This window comes from Festucalex cinctus, chromosome 2 (genome assembly GCF_051991245.1).
Source record: "Festucalex cinctus isolate MCC-2025b chromosome 2, RoL_Fcin_1.0, whole genome shotgun sequence".
In the NCBI taxonomy this organism is placed as follows: domain Eukaryota; kingdom Metazoa; phylum Chordata; class Actinopteri; order Syngnathiformes; family Syngnathidae; genus Festucalex; species Festucalex cinctus.
Window position 1 is genome coordinate 29,789,670 of NC_135412.1, and position 16,085 is coordinate 29,805,754.

Here is a 16,085-nt window from a genome sequence, read left to right on the forward strand (position 1 = left end):
CTTAACAGATTTGTGTGTGCATAAGTCGTCTGATAAAGAGCTGGAACTGTAGCAGCAGGATATGAAATATGCTAATGAAGTGAAATAATAATCAGCTATCATCTCTCTCTATCTATCGCTCTCACATGCACACACCAACCAAAGACAGTCTGTTTATATGCCACCTGTAGTTGCATCACCAGTTCATTTTATGGTCTCAGCTACGTATATGCATATATTTTATGGGTGGCAGCTGTTCCTGGATTTTCCACTCTTTCCCAAAATCCATGTAACCTTCAAAACCACCCAAGAGTGCCAACTTTTCTAGCAGCTGTAAAAGATCAAACGCAACACAGTATTATGGAACATCGCTCATTTTTAAGGACACAAGATGGCTGAGGTCAAAAGCAGTACATGCACGTCTATTGCCGTCACCATTTTTAGCTTCCACCTTTGGTGCCACATCACGACACACTTCATGACCCAACCCCTTCCCTCACACACATGCACACACACACGACTAGGGTGATTTATTTAATGGAAGGCGAGTTTTCAGAATGCAGTCTCAATCTTTCTCAAGGTTGTCCAGGATATGATTTAAAAGCCCTCAATTTAAGCGATGTGATTTATGATGTGATTTAGGACCATGTCTCTGTTATTATCTAACAAAGAAGGAATAAAAGATGTAACATTTGATTTGAACCAACGTAGCAGCTATAGTATATCAGGGCCATTTGTTTGATTTCCTGCTCATCTTAGCTGATAAAATCTCAAATTGCTTTTAATCAAGTGCAATCATTAAAAACTCAATCACTGCCAGCCGGCCCAGTTAATGTGCATTTTTTGACATATTAAGCCGTCAATGGCAGTGAATGAATCTCAAGGATGTTATGTTGAAGCAGTTCCACCCAAATAAAGTCGCAAGATGGACTGATACTTATATAAAAAAAAAAAAAAAAAAAAAAAAAAAGGCTGTCAAACTCATTGCCGTTGAGGGGGAACAGATGCTAATTTGAGGTCAAGTGAGCTACACTAGTAAAAAAAAAAAAAAAAAATCATCAATCAATGAAAATTCATATAAATAAGTTGGTCTTTTCCCCTTTGTTTTAGTGCAAAGCTACTGTACTAGGAAACCTTTATGTCATTTGCTGTGGTTTATCATCTACATGTGTGCAATACAACTGATAACAGGCAGACATTTTTTAACTCAAGGTATTTGGCGCTGAAAAATACAGTATCACACTCGAGGAAATATTGTCACTCCATTTTCTACATGTACAAAAACAAAGCCGTAATTGACTTTCAACCGTATACATTCGAGATATATTTTAAATGTACAAGACAGTAATCACTTGCCCTGTATAGCAAATTAATCTTTATAATACACTAAAAAATACATGTATTTAATTATTTTTGGAAGTCATACATGATTATTTTGGTCATATAAACAAATGCTAAGGGTACTGTAAAAATTGGGATGAAATTCATCTCAGTATAGACCAAGTAATTAAAAGTATATTAAAAGTAGGGGTGTCAGGTGATTAAATTCTTTTAATCGTAATTAAATCACATGACTTCAATAGTTAACACGATTAATCACACATTTTATATCTGTTCTAAATACACAATAAAATATAGTTTCATACTCTTGTTAACATAAAAGTGGGAAAAAATGTTTAATAGAAATATGGCTGCATCTTTTAGTCATTGATACAGTAATGTCATAATAATTCATAAAATTGAGTTAAAAAGAAATATATTTACTGTACTGTAAAACACGAGTGCGATATTGATTTGTGTTGGTCATTTTTCTGCCACTAGATGGCACAATTGCATTTGTAAGACATTGGTGACAGCTCAGTGCATTTTTCATTTCCTATTAAGAGCTATCTAATCTTTAACATGAAGTAACTTGTGAAAATACAACTTGACCCTAGTCTATTTATTATAAAATGTATTACTTAACAATTTTGACGTGGTCATGTCTGCTGCGTTGTGACTGGAATTCCCCCAGTACAGGCTTTCCAAATAAGGGGTGGTTCTTAATCGCGCCTTCATGGCATCAAAGGAACTTTAACTCAAAATTAGAACACTAATTTTGACACCCTTAAGCTATTACTATTAACTGTTAAAATGGAAAACCCAACAGATTCCAATTTAAACCAATGCCCGATTATTATTAGTGAAAATGATGATACCAAATAAGTCCCATCCGAAGCATCAGTTATATGTCAGTCATTTAGCACAAAGATTCTGAAGAAGGGTGCCACCATATAAAATCTCACAGTAGGGTTAGGACTGCCTTAGTGAGCCAGTTTAAGCCCATTGGCCGAATGTTTGAAACTTCTGCCTGAGATGAAGAAAGAGATGAGGAGTTATTTGCGAAATTTCAACGAATTTGCCAGGGCTGGAATCCGAAGATTCCTTGTTACAAAGTTGGGAGGCTGTTGACTGGCGGGTCTGGGCACTGCAGCAGTGTTGTCGGGGGACGATGCAAACAGAGGAGCGGTTACACCTCTGATGTCATACTGCCACTGCATGCCTGTTGCCTGTGGTAGTAATAATTGGTCAGCTGAACGGTGCAACTTCGATAGAGCACATAAACAGTGCGATAAATATTGCGTTGGAGTACCTGGACGATAAGTCTTGCGTTGTGCCTCTTATTTTTGGTGGTGGGGGTGAAAAACACATTGATGAGGGCACCACTGGAATTGACAGGTGGCAACATTCCGGAAGATGGCGTCACAGCAAACTCATCGCTGCTGCCTGGCTGGAATGTTGCAGTAAACGGCTCGGGCCTCCTAAAAATTAGGGTGTAGATGCGTTGAAATTCAACAGACAGATGGACAGACAAATTGATAGCTAGTTCAGCTCCTACTTATGTTACCCCAACAAGTGATACAAACATGGACAAAATTGTTGGTAACCCTCTGTTGATAAGATAAATAATAAAAGAAAGAAAAAAAATAATAGTCACAATAGGAACATGTAAAGGTCTAGAGAGTTGTTGTTTTGGCTAAAAATGTGCAACCCCCCAGGCTTTTACTATGCTCCTCTGTGGAACATGGCTTGAGCCATGTCCTTTTCTCCCTCCCACTCCCTCAGATTCTCCCCTTCCATCTAAGCTCGCAGAAGGTGTATTCTTCTGTGCATAGTACATCAGTCTCTCAGGGTGTCCCCTCATTCCCATAAGATATCATCAATCTTTTGCTACCAGTTTGACGCACACTTCTGAAATAACACATTTGTTCAAATCACCTTTCATAAAAAAAATAAGAATAATTCGATGAGATTCATTTAAGTGAAAACACATATCATAGCAATTATTTCCTCACAATAATTAGTAAACATGGTTTCACAAGGCAGAAGACAGATATTTAAGGGATTTTCAAACGATCACTTCTACAACCTTGAGCTATTTTTAGAACAGGCCGGCGGGATACTCATGTGATCCTTGCGGGTGGCACCATGTTGGTGAATCCTGCTTAATAAGCCTTTAACAACCAATGCAAAAAAATGTAAAAATAAAAATACATTTTATATTTACAACAAAAAAACAACAACATAGTAGTTTGAAGAATACGAGCCTCTCCAGAATGGTTGACAATAAAGCTAACAATAGCAAAACCAGGAATAATTATTTTTAAGAAATGAAAAGCTCAAAAGATTGCGGACATTTTTGTCTTATTTTACAATGTTTTAGTCAATAGTTTCAGATATTGCAGGAAATATTACACATTACGGTACTCTGTATATCTTCATCCACTTATGTGTAGGGTGCAATAGGACAAGTTTATTGGATTTCTACAATAACGAAAAATGTCAATTAGAATAATTTCTTTATTAATGTTCAGCTGTCGAACAGTTGAAAAGGGGCATCTATAGAAAACAAATATATGGTTCTACAAAGTGATTATTTGGATCATCAGTAAGGATCTGGGAGCCAACTGTGACAAAAAAAAAGAAAAAAAAGAAATGGTGACGCTTCAGTCTGCTTCCTTCTTCCTTTGCCCTTGAGCAAAACACTGAGAACTTCCGCTAACACCCCCTCCCAACATTACTGAAAAAGTTGCATATGAAAACAGCAATTGGAAACATTTCTTTCATGGCATAGAACAAACATACACACCGAGTGGTGCTGGTCATGTAGAAGCCCAGCGCCGACGTTTTACCAAACTCAGTGACATCTGTGTGAATGACGTCATCAACTAGGGGCTCTGTGGCAGTGGCATCGAGGGAAAACTCCCATATTTGACCAGACACATGCTGCACCACTAGAAATGCTGAACACCTGCACACACATATACATAAATACATCTTCCATTGATACCTGAATATAATTTACATTTTCAGCTTATAATGCCTCGGCTTCCTCATCTCATGACAATCACAAATTGTAGGATTCTAGTGTGTGTGTATGGAGGGCGGCAAGGCAGCAGTGGTGCACTCCCACATCATTTTCTCACAGTGTGCTAACTCTGCAAGGTATTGACTCTGCCAGGCACATTAACGGACCTGCAGATTAAGATCGAGCATGATGAATGAATTCTCTCAGCAGGAAGCCAAATGCAATGTACAAGACTAACAAGATTTGGCCAGTTGTGGCAGTAATAAGTGTTATTTGCGGTTACGCTTTAGAGGTTCACAAATTCTTCTTTGCTTTAAATGTCATCATTGCGCAGACGATTTTGTGGATGCACAGACGGGATTCGTGATGGGTTCTGAAAATATTTAAAAAAAAAAAAAATGGAATATCAAGGTTGGGTTTTGAAGGTCTGAAAAGCAAGGGAAACACAAGTGCAAACAATTTCGAAAATTGTGTGTGGGCCGGTGGGTAGTGTAGTTTAAAAAATAGACTTAACAGTTTGCACTTGTTAGAGACTAGTACATTGCAAGTAGTTGTTCTTAAAATAATAATAATGATAATAATAACAATAATAATAACAATAATAATAATAATAATAATAATAATAATAATAACTTGCAATTTTTAAAGTACACTACTTCAGTTTCTTCTACCTTCTCTAAAAAAAAAAGTTACTTCTATATTCTTTTCCTTTTTGTCACGTCAGGGGTTTGGTGGTGGACCCAAATGCAGGGAAGTAGGGCAAGGAGGCAAAGAATGCGGTCCAAAAAACAAAAAAAAAAGTTTAATAAACAAAAACGAGGAGGAAAAAATGAGCTACAAACTAAGAAACCAAAACAACAAAGTCCAAAAGGGTAAAACTTTACAAGCCGTGGAACAGAACCGGCAATATGACATGAGGAAAATGACAATGAATCGACACAAACAGAGGGGAGACAAGAGACTAAACACACACACACACACGCGCGCACCCACACTAATTGACACAACGAGACACAGCTGGGCAAGACACAAATGGAAGAGGGTTCTGATAGGTTGACACATGAGGAAGTCAGGCAAACACAGGTGGGCAGGACAATGCTTGACGGGACAATGGGAGACACACAAGGAACACAAAACATAATAGACCATAACAGAAACTTAAAGGAACATGATGACAAACTCAAACAAAACCCACTCAAAACTAGAGCCCTGAGTCCCCTGACAAAAGCACAAACAAACCAAAACCCAACCCAAACCAGGACACCATTTTATCATTCTCTTTGCCATGCCTTCATCACATCTCGGCTGGATTAATGCAATTTAATTGGCAGTCGGCCCTCAAATGTTTCCAGTTGGTTCAAAATACTGTAACTCTCCTCTTAACTAGGGGTGCACCGATCGATCGGCCTCGATTTCCTTAATTTTGGGCGATTGCCGATCGATCGATCACTCAAACTAAATTCGATCTTGTCCACCGATCACATCTCTCTTGCGTAAGTCTGAAAAAGTCAGCCATTGCCCTCTTCTGCTGAGACATACGCCCGCTCGCTAGGTCACGTGTTCAAATGCGCACTGCACAGTACAAACAGCAGCAGCAGTATGTCGACAGTTTGACAGTATTTCAAGGTAAAAGTAAACGAGCACAGGATCGCAATTTGTAATTCGTGCAATGTCGAAATAAGTCGTGGTGGGACTGCACGCAAGTCATTCAGTACAACAAACCTCATTCGCCATTTAAGGACCCACCACACTGCTGAATATGCGGCGTTTGAAGTTAGCAAACAAGCTAAGGCTAACTTAGCTAAAGCTAGCGTGAACAAGGATCCAGAGAATGGACCGCTGTTGCCTCTGATGAGCAGCGAAAGGAGCAAAGCTACCACGAGAAAAATAATGGAGTTCATGGCATTCGCTGATCAGCCTTTTTCGGTTGTGGAGGACCGGGGCTTCAGAAACCTGATGCAGCACTTGAGCCCACGATATGATTTGCCAAGTCGAAAATACTTTTTAGAAGTTGCATTACCGGAGTTGTTTTAAAAAAGTTTGGAGCCACACTCACTGCCTGTTTGGAGCCGATGCAAAGACACTCAGCTTTACAACAGATATCTGGACTTCTGACGTAAGTTTAATTAATGTCGATGTTGAGTCTTACTACGCAGTGGATAGACACAATTTTTATTTTTATTTTTTTATAGAATGCTTTACTTTAGGAGATTTTGATCCTATAAGTTGGTGCAAGATATTTTTGGATGGATATTTTATATCGAGATTGTGACACATCTGCATTTAGACATTTATTCGTTTTGCACTACAAGGAAATAATACTCAGGAAGGACACTTTACTGATACCGCCGTGCACTTTTTTTTTTTTTACTCTCAAAACAGGTCTTCAGTGTAACCTATTACACAAGTTTTATTTTATTATTATTTGTATTTCATTTATATCTGAGAGAACTACTTAATGTGTTGAAACATGTTTTACCTTGTTTGATAGGTATTGCTCAGTGTTTTCCAATTAAAAAAAGGAACATTTAAAGTGTATGCTCTTGGTTATGAGGGAGGGGGGAATCTACTTATTTGTTAATATTTATTTGTTTGTTTGTTTGTTTATTTATTTATTTATTTTTATTTATTTTTTTAATAAAAATGAGTTGTGATGACCAAAACTTTTTAGTGCCTACTGAAAAGAACTGGAAAAATTATGTTTATTTTGTCAATAAATGTATATTTCCTAAGTTGAGTTTACCTATTTACAAATTCACTAATAAACTAATTCACTGTTATGGTGTTTTTCTTGAGACTAAATGAAAAGCTATTTTTTTTTTTTTTTTAAAGCTAAGCAACCCAAGATGCTTGGAGAAGATGATGAGGGTCAACCCATCATTCCTAATGTTCCACAGTGGGAAGAAGGGAGTATCCAGAGAGAATTTAGTTTTAGGTTTAGTTTTTTTTCTATCTCTTTTTTTTAGGCTTAGTGCATTCAGCCTGCAACAAATTAATGCAGACGAAGCAGATGAGGCAAAAAACAAAACGCAATGTTTACTTGGCGTGTCATCTGTTATTTACAAAGCAGGAGGACAAGCTGATTGAATGCTCTCCCTCCTGCTGTGCGTCTGGATCACGACAATCTTTCTATGACTTCAAATTGCTTCCTCACAGAAGGGGTGCAAATCTGCCATCTTTCTTCACATATTGGAGGTGTTGATCCATATGAAAATGAGCGCTGATGTGTCAAGCAAGCTGTGAGGATATATATGAGATCGCATGTTTGCGTGTCTGCATCAATCAAATGCGCACACGGTTGCCTCCTGTCAATGTGCATCAAGCTTAATCTGGTGGTTTTTGTGCCAGCACCTGCATTGCTTGACCGGACTGTAGAGCAGATTGATGGTGAGCGTTACAACGCCGGTCTCAGGGTCTCTCCTCCCTGCTTCGATGGAGGCAGTCAGGCAGTCTTCAGTTTCACTTTCGAAACACACCTCGCATTGGAAGTCTTCCACAAGCACAACTGGAAAAGTCAATCGAAAAATGATTGAGCAGCTCGTCAAACAGTTACAATACAATTGCTGTCTGAAAGGAATCTGCTTCGAAAAATGGATATGCAATTCTAATTTCTTTCTATGTATTTTTATGTGAACATCACAATGAATATGAACATGTCAAAAATTGAGTTTTCATCTTCAATGCTAACAAATCAGCATCATTCTGCCCGTTTGACCTTTATCTGACATATTTTGAAAGTCCACGTCAATCACAAAATGACCTCCTTGGTGTAAGTAAAACAAACATGAATTTGTGCCACTCCGCCATTTCAAAAAGTTAAAGATGCATGCAAGCCACACCTTCATGTCCAATTTGAGCCCCTGGCACAAATCCAGTGAGCTGGACATCAAGCCTCTTCTCCAGCTGGCAGCCCGCTTCACACTGCAACACGCACAGCGGTGAGCTATCAACAGGCGCTCTCACGGGAATCCCGCACAGAGGGTAGACCCAACAGATGGACGACAGCTTCTTCCTTGCCCTGTTTAATCACGAGTGCACAGCATACTTAACGATCCATCATCAGTAGCAAGTGGAAATAAGAAGAATTCAGTTTTCTGACTACAGTAGCACTTTTTTTTCCTAGCATGCAGCTTTCTTAGGCCACAACAAGCACTTAAAGACACAATAACTCATCTTTAGTCATAATGCCATGCAGGACTCTTGTAAACTTTAGCCATTTTAAACTAAAATGAAAACGTTTTCCAGAATACTATATACTATACACAAACACTGTAGACAAACATTCTTGTGAGGTTTAGATTTTACACAAGCTTCTTCAAAAGCTCTTTAAGACAAAAACCTATGACAAAACATCAAAACTGAATATTTTGACAACCTGTGTTGCTGTTACTATAGCAGATCGAAAATTTATTTATTCCTTAAATATTATGAATTACTCTTTAACTCTTTTGCTCCCAATAACGTATAAATACGTTTTTTTTTAATGTTTTACGTGTCCCACAGACATATTTATGCTCGAGCATACAGAAGGCTTTGATGAAGCGTCTCAATGGCAAAGAACGGTTGCAGAAATGGTAGTTATTACACAAACGGCCAGCAGGTGGCAGCAGAGCAAAGGAGATCAACCAGGGCCATGTTGGAAAAAAAAGCTCAATTACTCACAATTTTAAATAGATTTATAAAAACTGATGAAACTTAGCTCTCTTTTAATACTAATTGCTGTAAAACGGAAATAGACAGAAATATATTTTTCCCCCCGATGAAAGAAGAGACTTTAATCTTTCTTTTCATAGGTTCAATGTTTTTATAGCAATAGAACACAATATTCTGTGGGCCTTGCAAAATCAGTCAAAATCCAGTAAAACAGAGCGAACGGGATTGCTTCTGTGACAATGGCTGGGAGTGAATGAGTTACGGGTATTCCCGAAGTGTCGTATGTGAACTCAAGGAACATGTTCAGCTCACCTACTTGTCAAAACAAATGTGCCTGAAAATGTAAATATGAAGGTAATGATGTGGAAATGATGTCTTGGCATTGTCTTATTGCATTTAGTCTTATGTAAATATTATTAATTTCCCCAACATTACTTGCAATATCGAGTTGGATAATTTTTCTGTTTGTATTGTATGTTGAACTCAATGCAGGATTCTGTCAGAATGAAAATGCAACACACCTTTTTCCGGTCGTAACGGGATTGATGGGTTTCAGAGAGATGCACAGCCAGGCCTGTTGTGGGTCCATAGACTTGGGTGCAAACACTACCGGCACATCCAAACTGCCCCCCTCACTTATCTGTATATCTGCCGCAAAAATCCAGAGCAAACAGTTGAAATATGGCCAAACCAGTTTATATGCTCTATTTCTAAAGTAGAATGTATAGAAATTGTATTTGGTGTTTGTTTGCAGCAAAATTCGGATCTGTAATTTCCCTATAGATGTTTGCTCTTCAAAAAGACATTCCATAGCAGGGTTTTAGTAAACAAGCAGCTGTCCTCCTTGATAAACTGAGCAAGGGGATGTCTTTAGCGATGCACTGTTCCATGGTTAACACTTTCAAGATGAGAGTTTTCTTTAAGCCACTGGAAATGTTCCAGTTGGTGCGGAAAAGTCTCTGAAGCAATCAACAAAGGATGCTGAAGCAGCGATTAAATGACAGGACTGAGAAAAGTCTCTGAGGGAAGGAAGAATAGAACTTCAGCTGTAACTTTATTAAAAAAAACCCATTTCATTTGAATCCATTTGAATGACATTTAATGGCAATATGAATACAGGAACAGAAGCAGTTATTTGAACTTTCATGCTACCCATTTACACGTAAAATCATGTCACATCAGGTTGTACTTCGTCATTAACTGTGCTGAGAGTGCTCAGCATAAATACAGATGTGCCTATATTAGGGATGTAACGATATCCAAACATCACGATACGATATTGTCACGATATGAGGGTCACGATACGATAATTATCACGATATTGTGGGGGCATTGGCGATATTTAAAAAAGATCACAATATTGTAAAAAAGAGCTCATACAAAAAAAAAATAAAAAGCACAATATTGTGTTTTTATATATTACAGCAATGCATATAAACCACCTACAATCTCTAATAACAATATTGAGGCACGTACTTGGTAATGCAAGCAAACATTGATCGCTTCACAAGCAAATTAGGTTCCCCTTTATCTAACAATAAACATAGAAGGCCAAAACATCCCTAATGAAAATTAAATTGCACTAATAAAGTAGCCACTAGAGGGTGCTAGAACTGCACAAATGGAAATCAACCTGACTTTTTCTTTTTTTTTAACAGATGTGTTCCTTTTAAATATTGTGAACATGACGACGACGATATTGTGGCAGTTTTAATATCACGATATTGCCCTTATTGTGACATCCCTAATATATATATATATATATATATATATATATATAGCTTTGCTTGCATTTGGTCAGTGTTTACATTTTTTTGGATGACATTTTTGGATGATTCTCATTTGCAATCAAAGGCATTTGTTGTATGGTGTGCCACAGAAAGTATTTCACATGAAAGGAAGCTCAAGGATGTATTCATTCATATGGAACACTGCACTGCATGTAGGTACTTGTGAGATTCTAAAAGAAAATCTCACTGACTGCAGCCATTCATTCAATGAATGTTTTTATTTTTTTGGCATTCTCAAGGTGCATGTTTTAAAACAAAAAGATCTGTTGTTGGTATAATGGAATAAGTAAACATACCTTCCACTTGGCTCAGAGATACAGAGAACACATCCCTGTCAGGACTCACTGGAACAAAGTCAGGGGCAGCACTTGGCTCTTCATCTATTACGCATACACATAAAAACAAGTAATGATGGTGTGTGTGTGTGTATGGGAGGGTGGTCGTGGGTGCATGTGAAAGGACAAAATTTGCCATATGACCTGTCAGTGTGATACCGAGTTTGGCTGGGTACTCGCTGGGGTTTGTGATTCGAATGTTGAAGGACTCGCTGGAACCAACTGTGGCGGAGATGCTTAGAGGTTCCTCCCGTCCGGGCATGAGACCCCGACCAAACAACAACACACACCATTTCTGCATCTACAGTGAGAAAAAGGTTCAAATTTAGTCATGGAGGTGATACAGCAAAAACAGCAAGTGTGTAAACCAATTTAGTGGCTTCATGTATTATGTTGTAATGTTAAAATGTATTTAAAAGAGGTAGCAATCCATACGTTTTCAGTGTTTACTAAATGTGTATATACACCTGAGGGCACGTAAAAGTGATCTTTGCTCCGTGGTTATACTCTCCAATAGATGATGGAGTGAAAAGGACCCCAAGTTGGGCGGCGGAGTGGGGCTCTACAGTAACCTGAAACACACACATACAACATATGACAAACACATACAAAACAAAACAAACAAAACTATGCACAAATATGACATCATCGGCTATGTTGGATATCATTCAAAAATAATTTCAAGTCAGCCCCTACAAAGAATTAACCTTGCTCCCGCAAGATGAATTCTTGTGGCATTTGTGAGTTCTCAAACTCCAGAGAATACCATCTTGTACCGCTCCCGCAGATAACTATGGGGAGAGATTTGTCTCAAAATTATTCACACGAATAAATTTTGTGATTTTCACGTGTTTTTCAGATCCACACATATTTTCGCGATTTTCATGTGTTTTTCAGATCCACAAACATTTTCTTGATTTTCACGTGTTTTTCAGACACACAAATATATCCGCGAATTTCACGTCTTTTTAAATTTTGTGTGTGCATTTCCATGACTTTTGCTTTCCTTTTTTTTTTTTTTTTTTTTTTTTTTAATTATAACTGTAATTCAACAAAAGATGCCTCTGCCAAATCTAATATTGGGGTCTAAAGGAACTGAGCCCCCCTTTTCTTTTATCGCTCAGTTTTGTTGAATTACAGTTAGGCCTACATTTTTAATTAAAAAATAAATAAATAAATAAATAAATAAATAAAAAGTTTCCTCCTGTAAACACATTCAGGATGTAATATATGCATCATGTATTTAAGGAAAGTTGTAAAATGACTGAAGTCCTGTTGTTTATGCTTAACACATTTAAAACATCAAAAATCATCCTCTTTCTACGAAGTACTGTCTCAGATGTTCTCCAATTTTGATATTATAAATGTATAAGATCGTATGCTGAGTAGTCTTGCTCCAGTAATATATACAGATCAGACTGCTGCTTAGCTATGCTTAGTGGCGTAGAAGAAGAAAATTTAACAGCAGAAGAAGAGTGTCTTTCGAGTGAAGGCAAAACAAGAGCAAGAGAAACAAACTAAGGTCGCATTTTGTTTTGCCACTTGTGTAAAATAAACACATAAAGGAAGGTCAGATAAAGACTTGACTTCTGTTTTTCAGTGTCCAATTTTAAACGAGAAACGTCTTGTTCTCATTCAATTGAGACAGCAACACTGCCTCCCTGTGGACGGAGGAGGAATGGGCCCAAGTGTATGAATATCTGTGAATATCTGAGGGCTTGTGTGTGTGAAAATCTCAAAAACAGCGTGATGTTTGTCTCAAAATTAAATGCGCATGTGCGAAGATCCACAAACACACTTGCGACAACTCGCAAGCAAAAGTCATGGAAAATGCACACAAAATTTAAAAAGATGTGAAAATCACGGATTATATTTGTGCATCTGAAAAACACGTGAAAATCACGGATGTATTTGTGGATCTCAAAAACACCTGAGAAAATCACTAATTTATTTGTGTGAATATTTTTTAGACAAATCTCTCCCCATAGATAACTGCTGTTCCTGAACCACTGGTGGTTCGGACCAATCACAGAGCGACATTGTGTTTGGGGGCGAGATATGCAACTGTGACGAAACCAGGAAGCCAGCGCCGACACCGGAGCTAACAAACAAACGACAAACATAGACGAATGGACGCTACAATTAATTCTGTTCTGGCAGAATTACTCACCGTTTCCTTGTTGAATGTTGACCAGCGAGAGGCGCTTCGTACATTTCTAGCTGCTAAGATGTTCCTGCTTTTCCCCCCTTCACACATTGAACGGAGATGACATTTTGAAATTTTCACCCGTGGCCGTGAGGGGTTACAACAAACTTGTAGAATGTCACATCGTCCAATCAGCTCGAATTATTGTACAGAATGTCCTACCTTTTCCAGACGAAATTACTCTGGAGCGATACCAGATGGATATTGCCAAGTATATCCATCTGGCTATTGCCAGGTTAACAAAGAATGGTAATTCTTACGGACAACCAGAAATTTGTTACCAGTAGTGTCCGAAAAATAAATGTACACCAATGTACTTGGACAGCCTGTGTTTCGTAATTTGTACTGATGATGTCATCAAGTTCTCACTACATTTTTCAGATGCATGTAGACGATGATCTTTGATAGAAAAAATGTAAATGTAAATTAAAGCTAAAGCCAAGTATTTTTTTAATTATACAGCACCTACACAGGTTGATCAAGAACCACTCTCCTCATACTTTTGCATGATCAAGCAAAAATCTCCCTTAGGAAGAAACCTCAAACTGTAACTCGGCTCTGAGGGATAAACATCTACAGTACCTTTGCCACTTGGGTTGAGTTTAAGAGACAGAATACAGGGACAGAGGGTAGATAGTAGAGGGATTGAGCCGGGGTAAGGATGACAGAACGGGCACAAATAACAGCCATATCAACAACAATAACAGCCCCGTGCTGAATGTAAGAATCCACAGTGAATACAAACAAATACTTAAAAGTTTGTCTACCCGAAGTTAGCAGAAGAAAAAATAAAATACTAACAGTGCTGTCTGAGCCCAGTTCCAGCTTGTAGTTCCTGGGGTTATTGTTGGACACGATCACTTTCTTTTTTTCTGCTGTTGGGTTGACCACTGGAATGGACAGCCTAGTCCACCTGAGACAGACAGACAAACAAACAACAAACAAACAAACAAACAAACAACATTTTTCTTTGAGTAAAAGTAAAAATACATAAACAACTTTCTCATGTTCAATAGCTTGCATGACCCTTGCCTTGACCCTCAGCATTTACAGAACTATGGTGAACATTTTTTTAGCAATATGCAATAACTGCAGTGTGATTGTGGCCTTTTGCGTTGCTACTTACTTGCCCAAAGGACAGCTAGCCTGCGGTAATGTCACAACAGCAGATGGAATGGCAAAAAGCTCCAACTGGTACCAAAACTCTCCAACCGGTTCAGATTGGAACACCACGCTGGGACAGAACAAACAAACAGACAAACAAAAAACAGTACTGTACTGTGCTGGAATAAAATATTCGAGACCATAAATTTACAATACAGTGATACTTTGAGATATAAATTCAATTTGTTTTGTGACCGCGTTTGTTTTAAAAAAATGCATTTTATTTTAAGTTAACACATTACAATATAAGACAAAGAAATTTAAAAAAAATACCCCAAATCCCCCCACCCCCACCCAAAAAAACAAAAAAAACAAAAAAAAAACAAATAAATAAAGGACCAATTTTTGCCAGTTTTTCTCTCTGCTAAACAAATACTAAAGGACATAGTATTGTGAAACAGCCAAATGTTCTGCCTGTATTGTTGTAAGCATCAAGGGACCAAAAATTATTTTATTTATTATAGACACTTTTTTTTTTTTTATTAATCAGTCGAGTAATCGTAATTGTGCCAAATATCCGCATTGGCCTAAAAAAATCATTTGCATTTGTGTACTACAAAATAGCACTCCACAATATTGTATATTACATTGACACAATTTTTTGACATTGTGCTACTTCTTTTGGTGTGCGTGCTTTGGCCACCGAGTTGGCCATTTCCGCAATGGATGAAAAAAAAATGTGAGAATTCTTATATTGCCTATAACGTTGTGCGCAGAATCCGATATCCATTATTCAAGGTTTGTAGCACTTCAACACCAACGCTATTTGTATTTGTCCGCTCATCTATGGTGTTTTGCTTTGTTAGTTAGCATTAAACTAAAAAGATTACAGGTAATACACAGCTACAGTATGTGTTTGTTATAAATATTGTTTTGAATACATAGTGTAATTCTCTTTGGGTATGTTTGGTATGACATTAAATTTCAACTGGGAGTGGTAATTTACAGCTTGAAACTTCTTTTAAGAAAATGTGTTTACTATTCACCAAACTGCTGTTTGTTGTGAAGCTACCATACAGCACTTGCTGTGCTGTGACATATATACCATACAGCACAAGAATAATTCTACTGTTGTCCTTAAATTTTCCCCAGAATTGTTTTGTTAAAGATCCAGAGTACAGATATGAACGAACAAAAGAAAACTCCTAACCTGCCTACGCTCTTCCCCATTTTCCCCGGAGAAAATGTGACTTTGTAGGTAAGTGTTTCCTGTGGAGGGATTATAACCCAGTCCGCTCCACACAAATCATCTCCTTCCAGATCCACGTTGAGCATGAGGAGGTTTTCTCCAGGGTTACTGACAGGGATCTCTATGGCAACTGAGCTCTGGAGAGCGGGAACATTGCAAAGACAAAAGCTGATTTAGACTTTTTCTTCATATTCAGGTGTCGGACAGAACAGTTAAGAGAGTGATTTTGTTGCGCTTACTTGAACAGTGCACTGCACGTTAAAGGTGTTCACAGGTGCTCTTGGTTCACAAATAATTTCTAGAGTGTAGAACACCTCATAGCGTCCAACAATTTTTCCTGAAAGGAAAGTGCAGATGTGAGGAGAAAAGTAGTTTTTTTGTTTTAACCATTTCAGTTTGTCAGATAATTGGGGCGTGGCTA

The 16,085-nt window shown here is 37.9% G+C and overlaps 1 protein-coding gene across 4 annotated transcripts in view; it reads right to left on the bottom strand.

Moving 5' to 3' along the window:
- Positions 1-959: 959 nt before the first annotated feature.
- LOC144014475 (cilia- and flagella-associated protein 47-like) overlaps positions 960-16,085 on the bottom strand; it is a 47,154-nt gene continuing 32,028 nt past the window's right edge. For all 4 annotated transcript variants that reach the window (XM_077514407.1, XM_077514406.1, XM_077514408.1 and 1 more), the window contains 13 exons: positions 15,904-16,001; positions 15,626-15,801; positions 14,438-14,545; positions 14,113-14,224; positions 11,573-11,677; positions 11,250-11,406; positions 11,067-11,150; positions 9,502-9,628; positions 8,167-8,345; positions 7,679-7,832; positions 4,109-4,270; positions 2,612-2,780; positions 960-2,528 (listed from right to left, as the gene is read on the bottom strand). In XM_077514407.1, the coding sequence (XP_077370533.1) occupies positions 2,355-2,528; positions 2,612-2,780; positions 4,109-4,270; positions 7,679-7,832; positions 8,167-8,345; positions 9,502-9,628; positions 11,067-11,150; positions 11,250-11,406; positions 11,573-11,677; positions 14,113-14,224; positions 14,438-14,545; positions 15,626-15,801; positions 15,904-16,001 (1,805 nt within the window). In that variant the 3' untranslated portion in view covers positions 960-2,354. The remainder of the gene's footprint in view (positions 2,529-2,611; positions 2,781-4,108; positions 4,271-7,678; positions 7,833-8,166; positions 8,346-9,501; positions 9,629-11,066; positions 11,151-11,249; positions 11,407-11,572; positions 11,678-14,112; positions 14,225-14,437; positions 14,546-15,625; positions 15,802-15,903; positions 16,002-16,085) is intronic.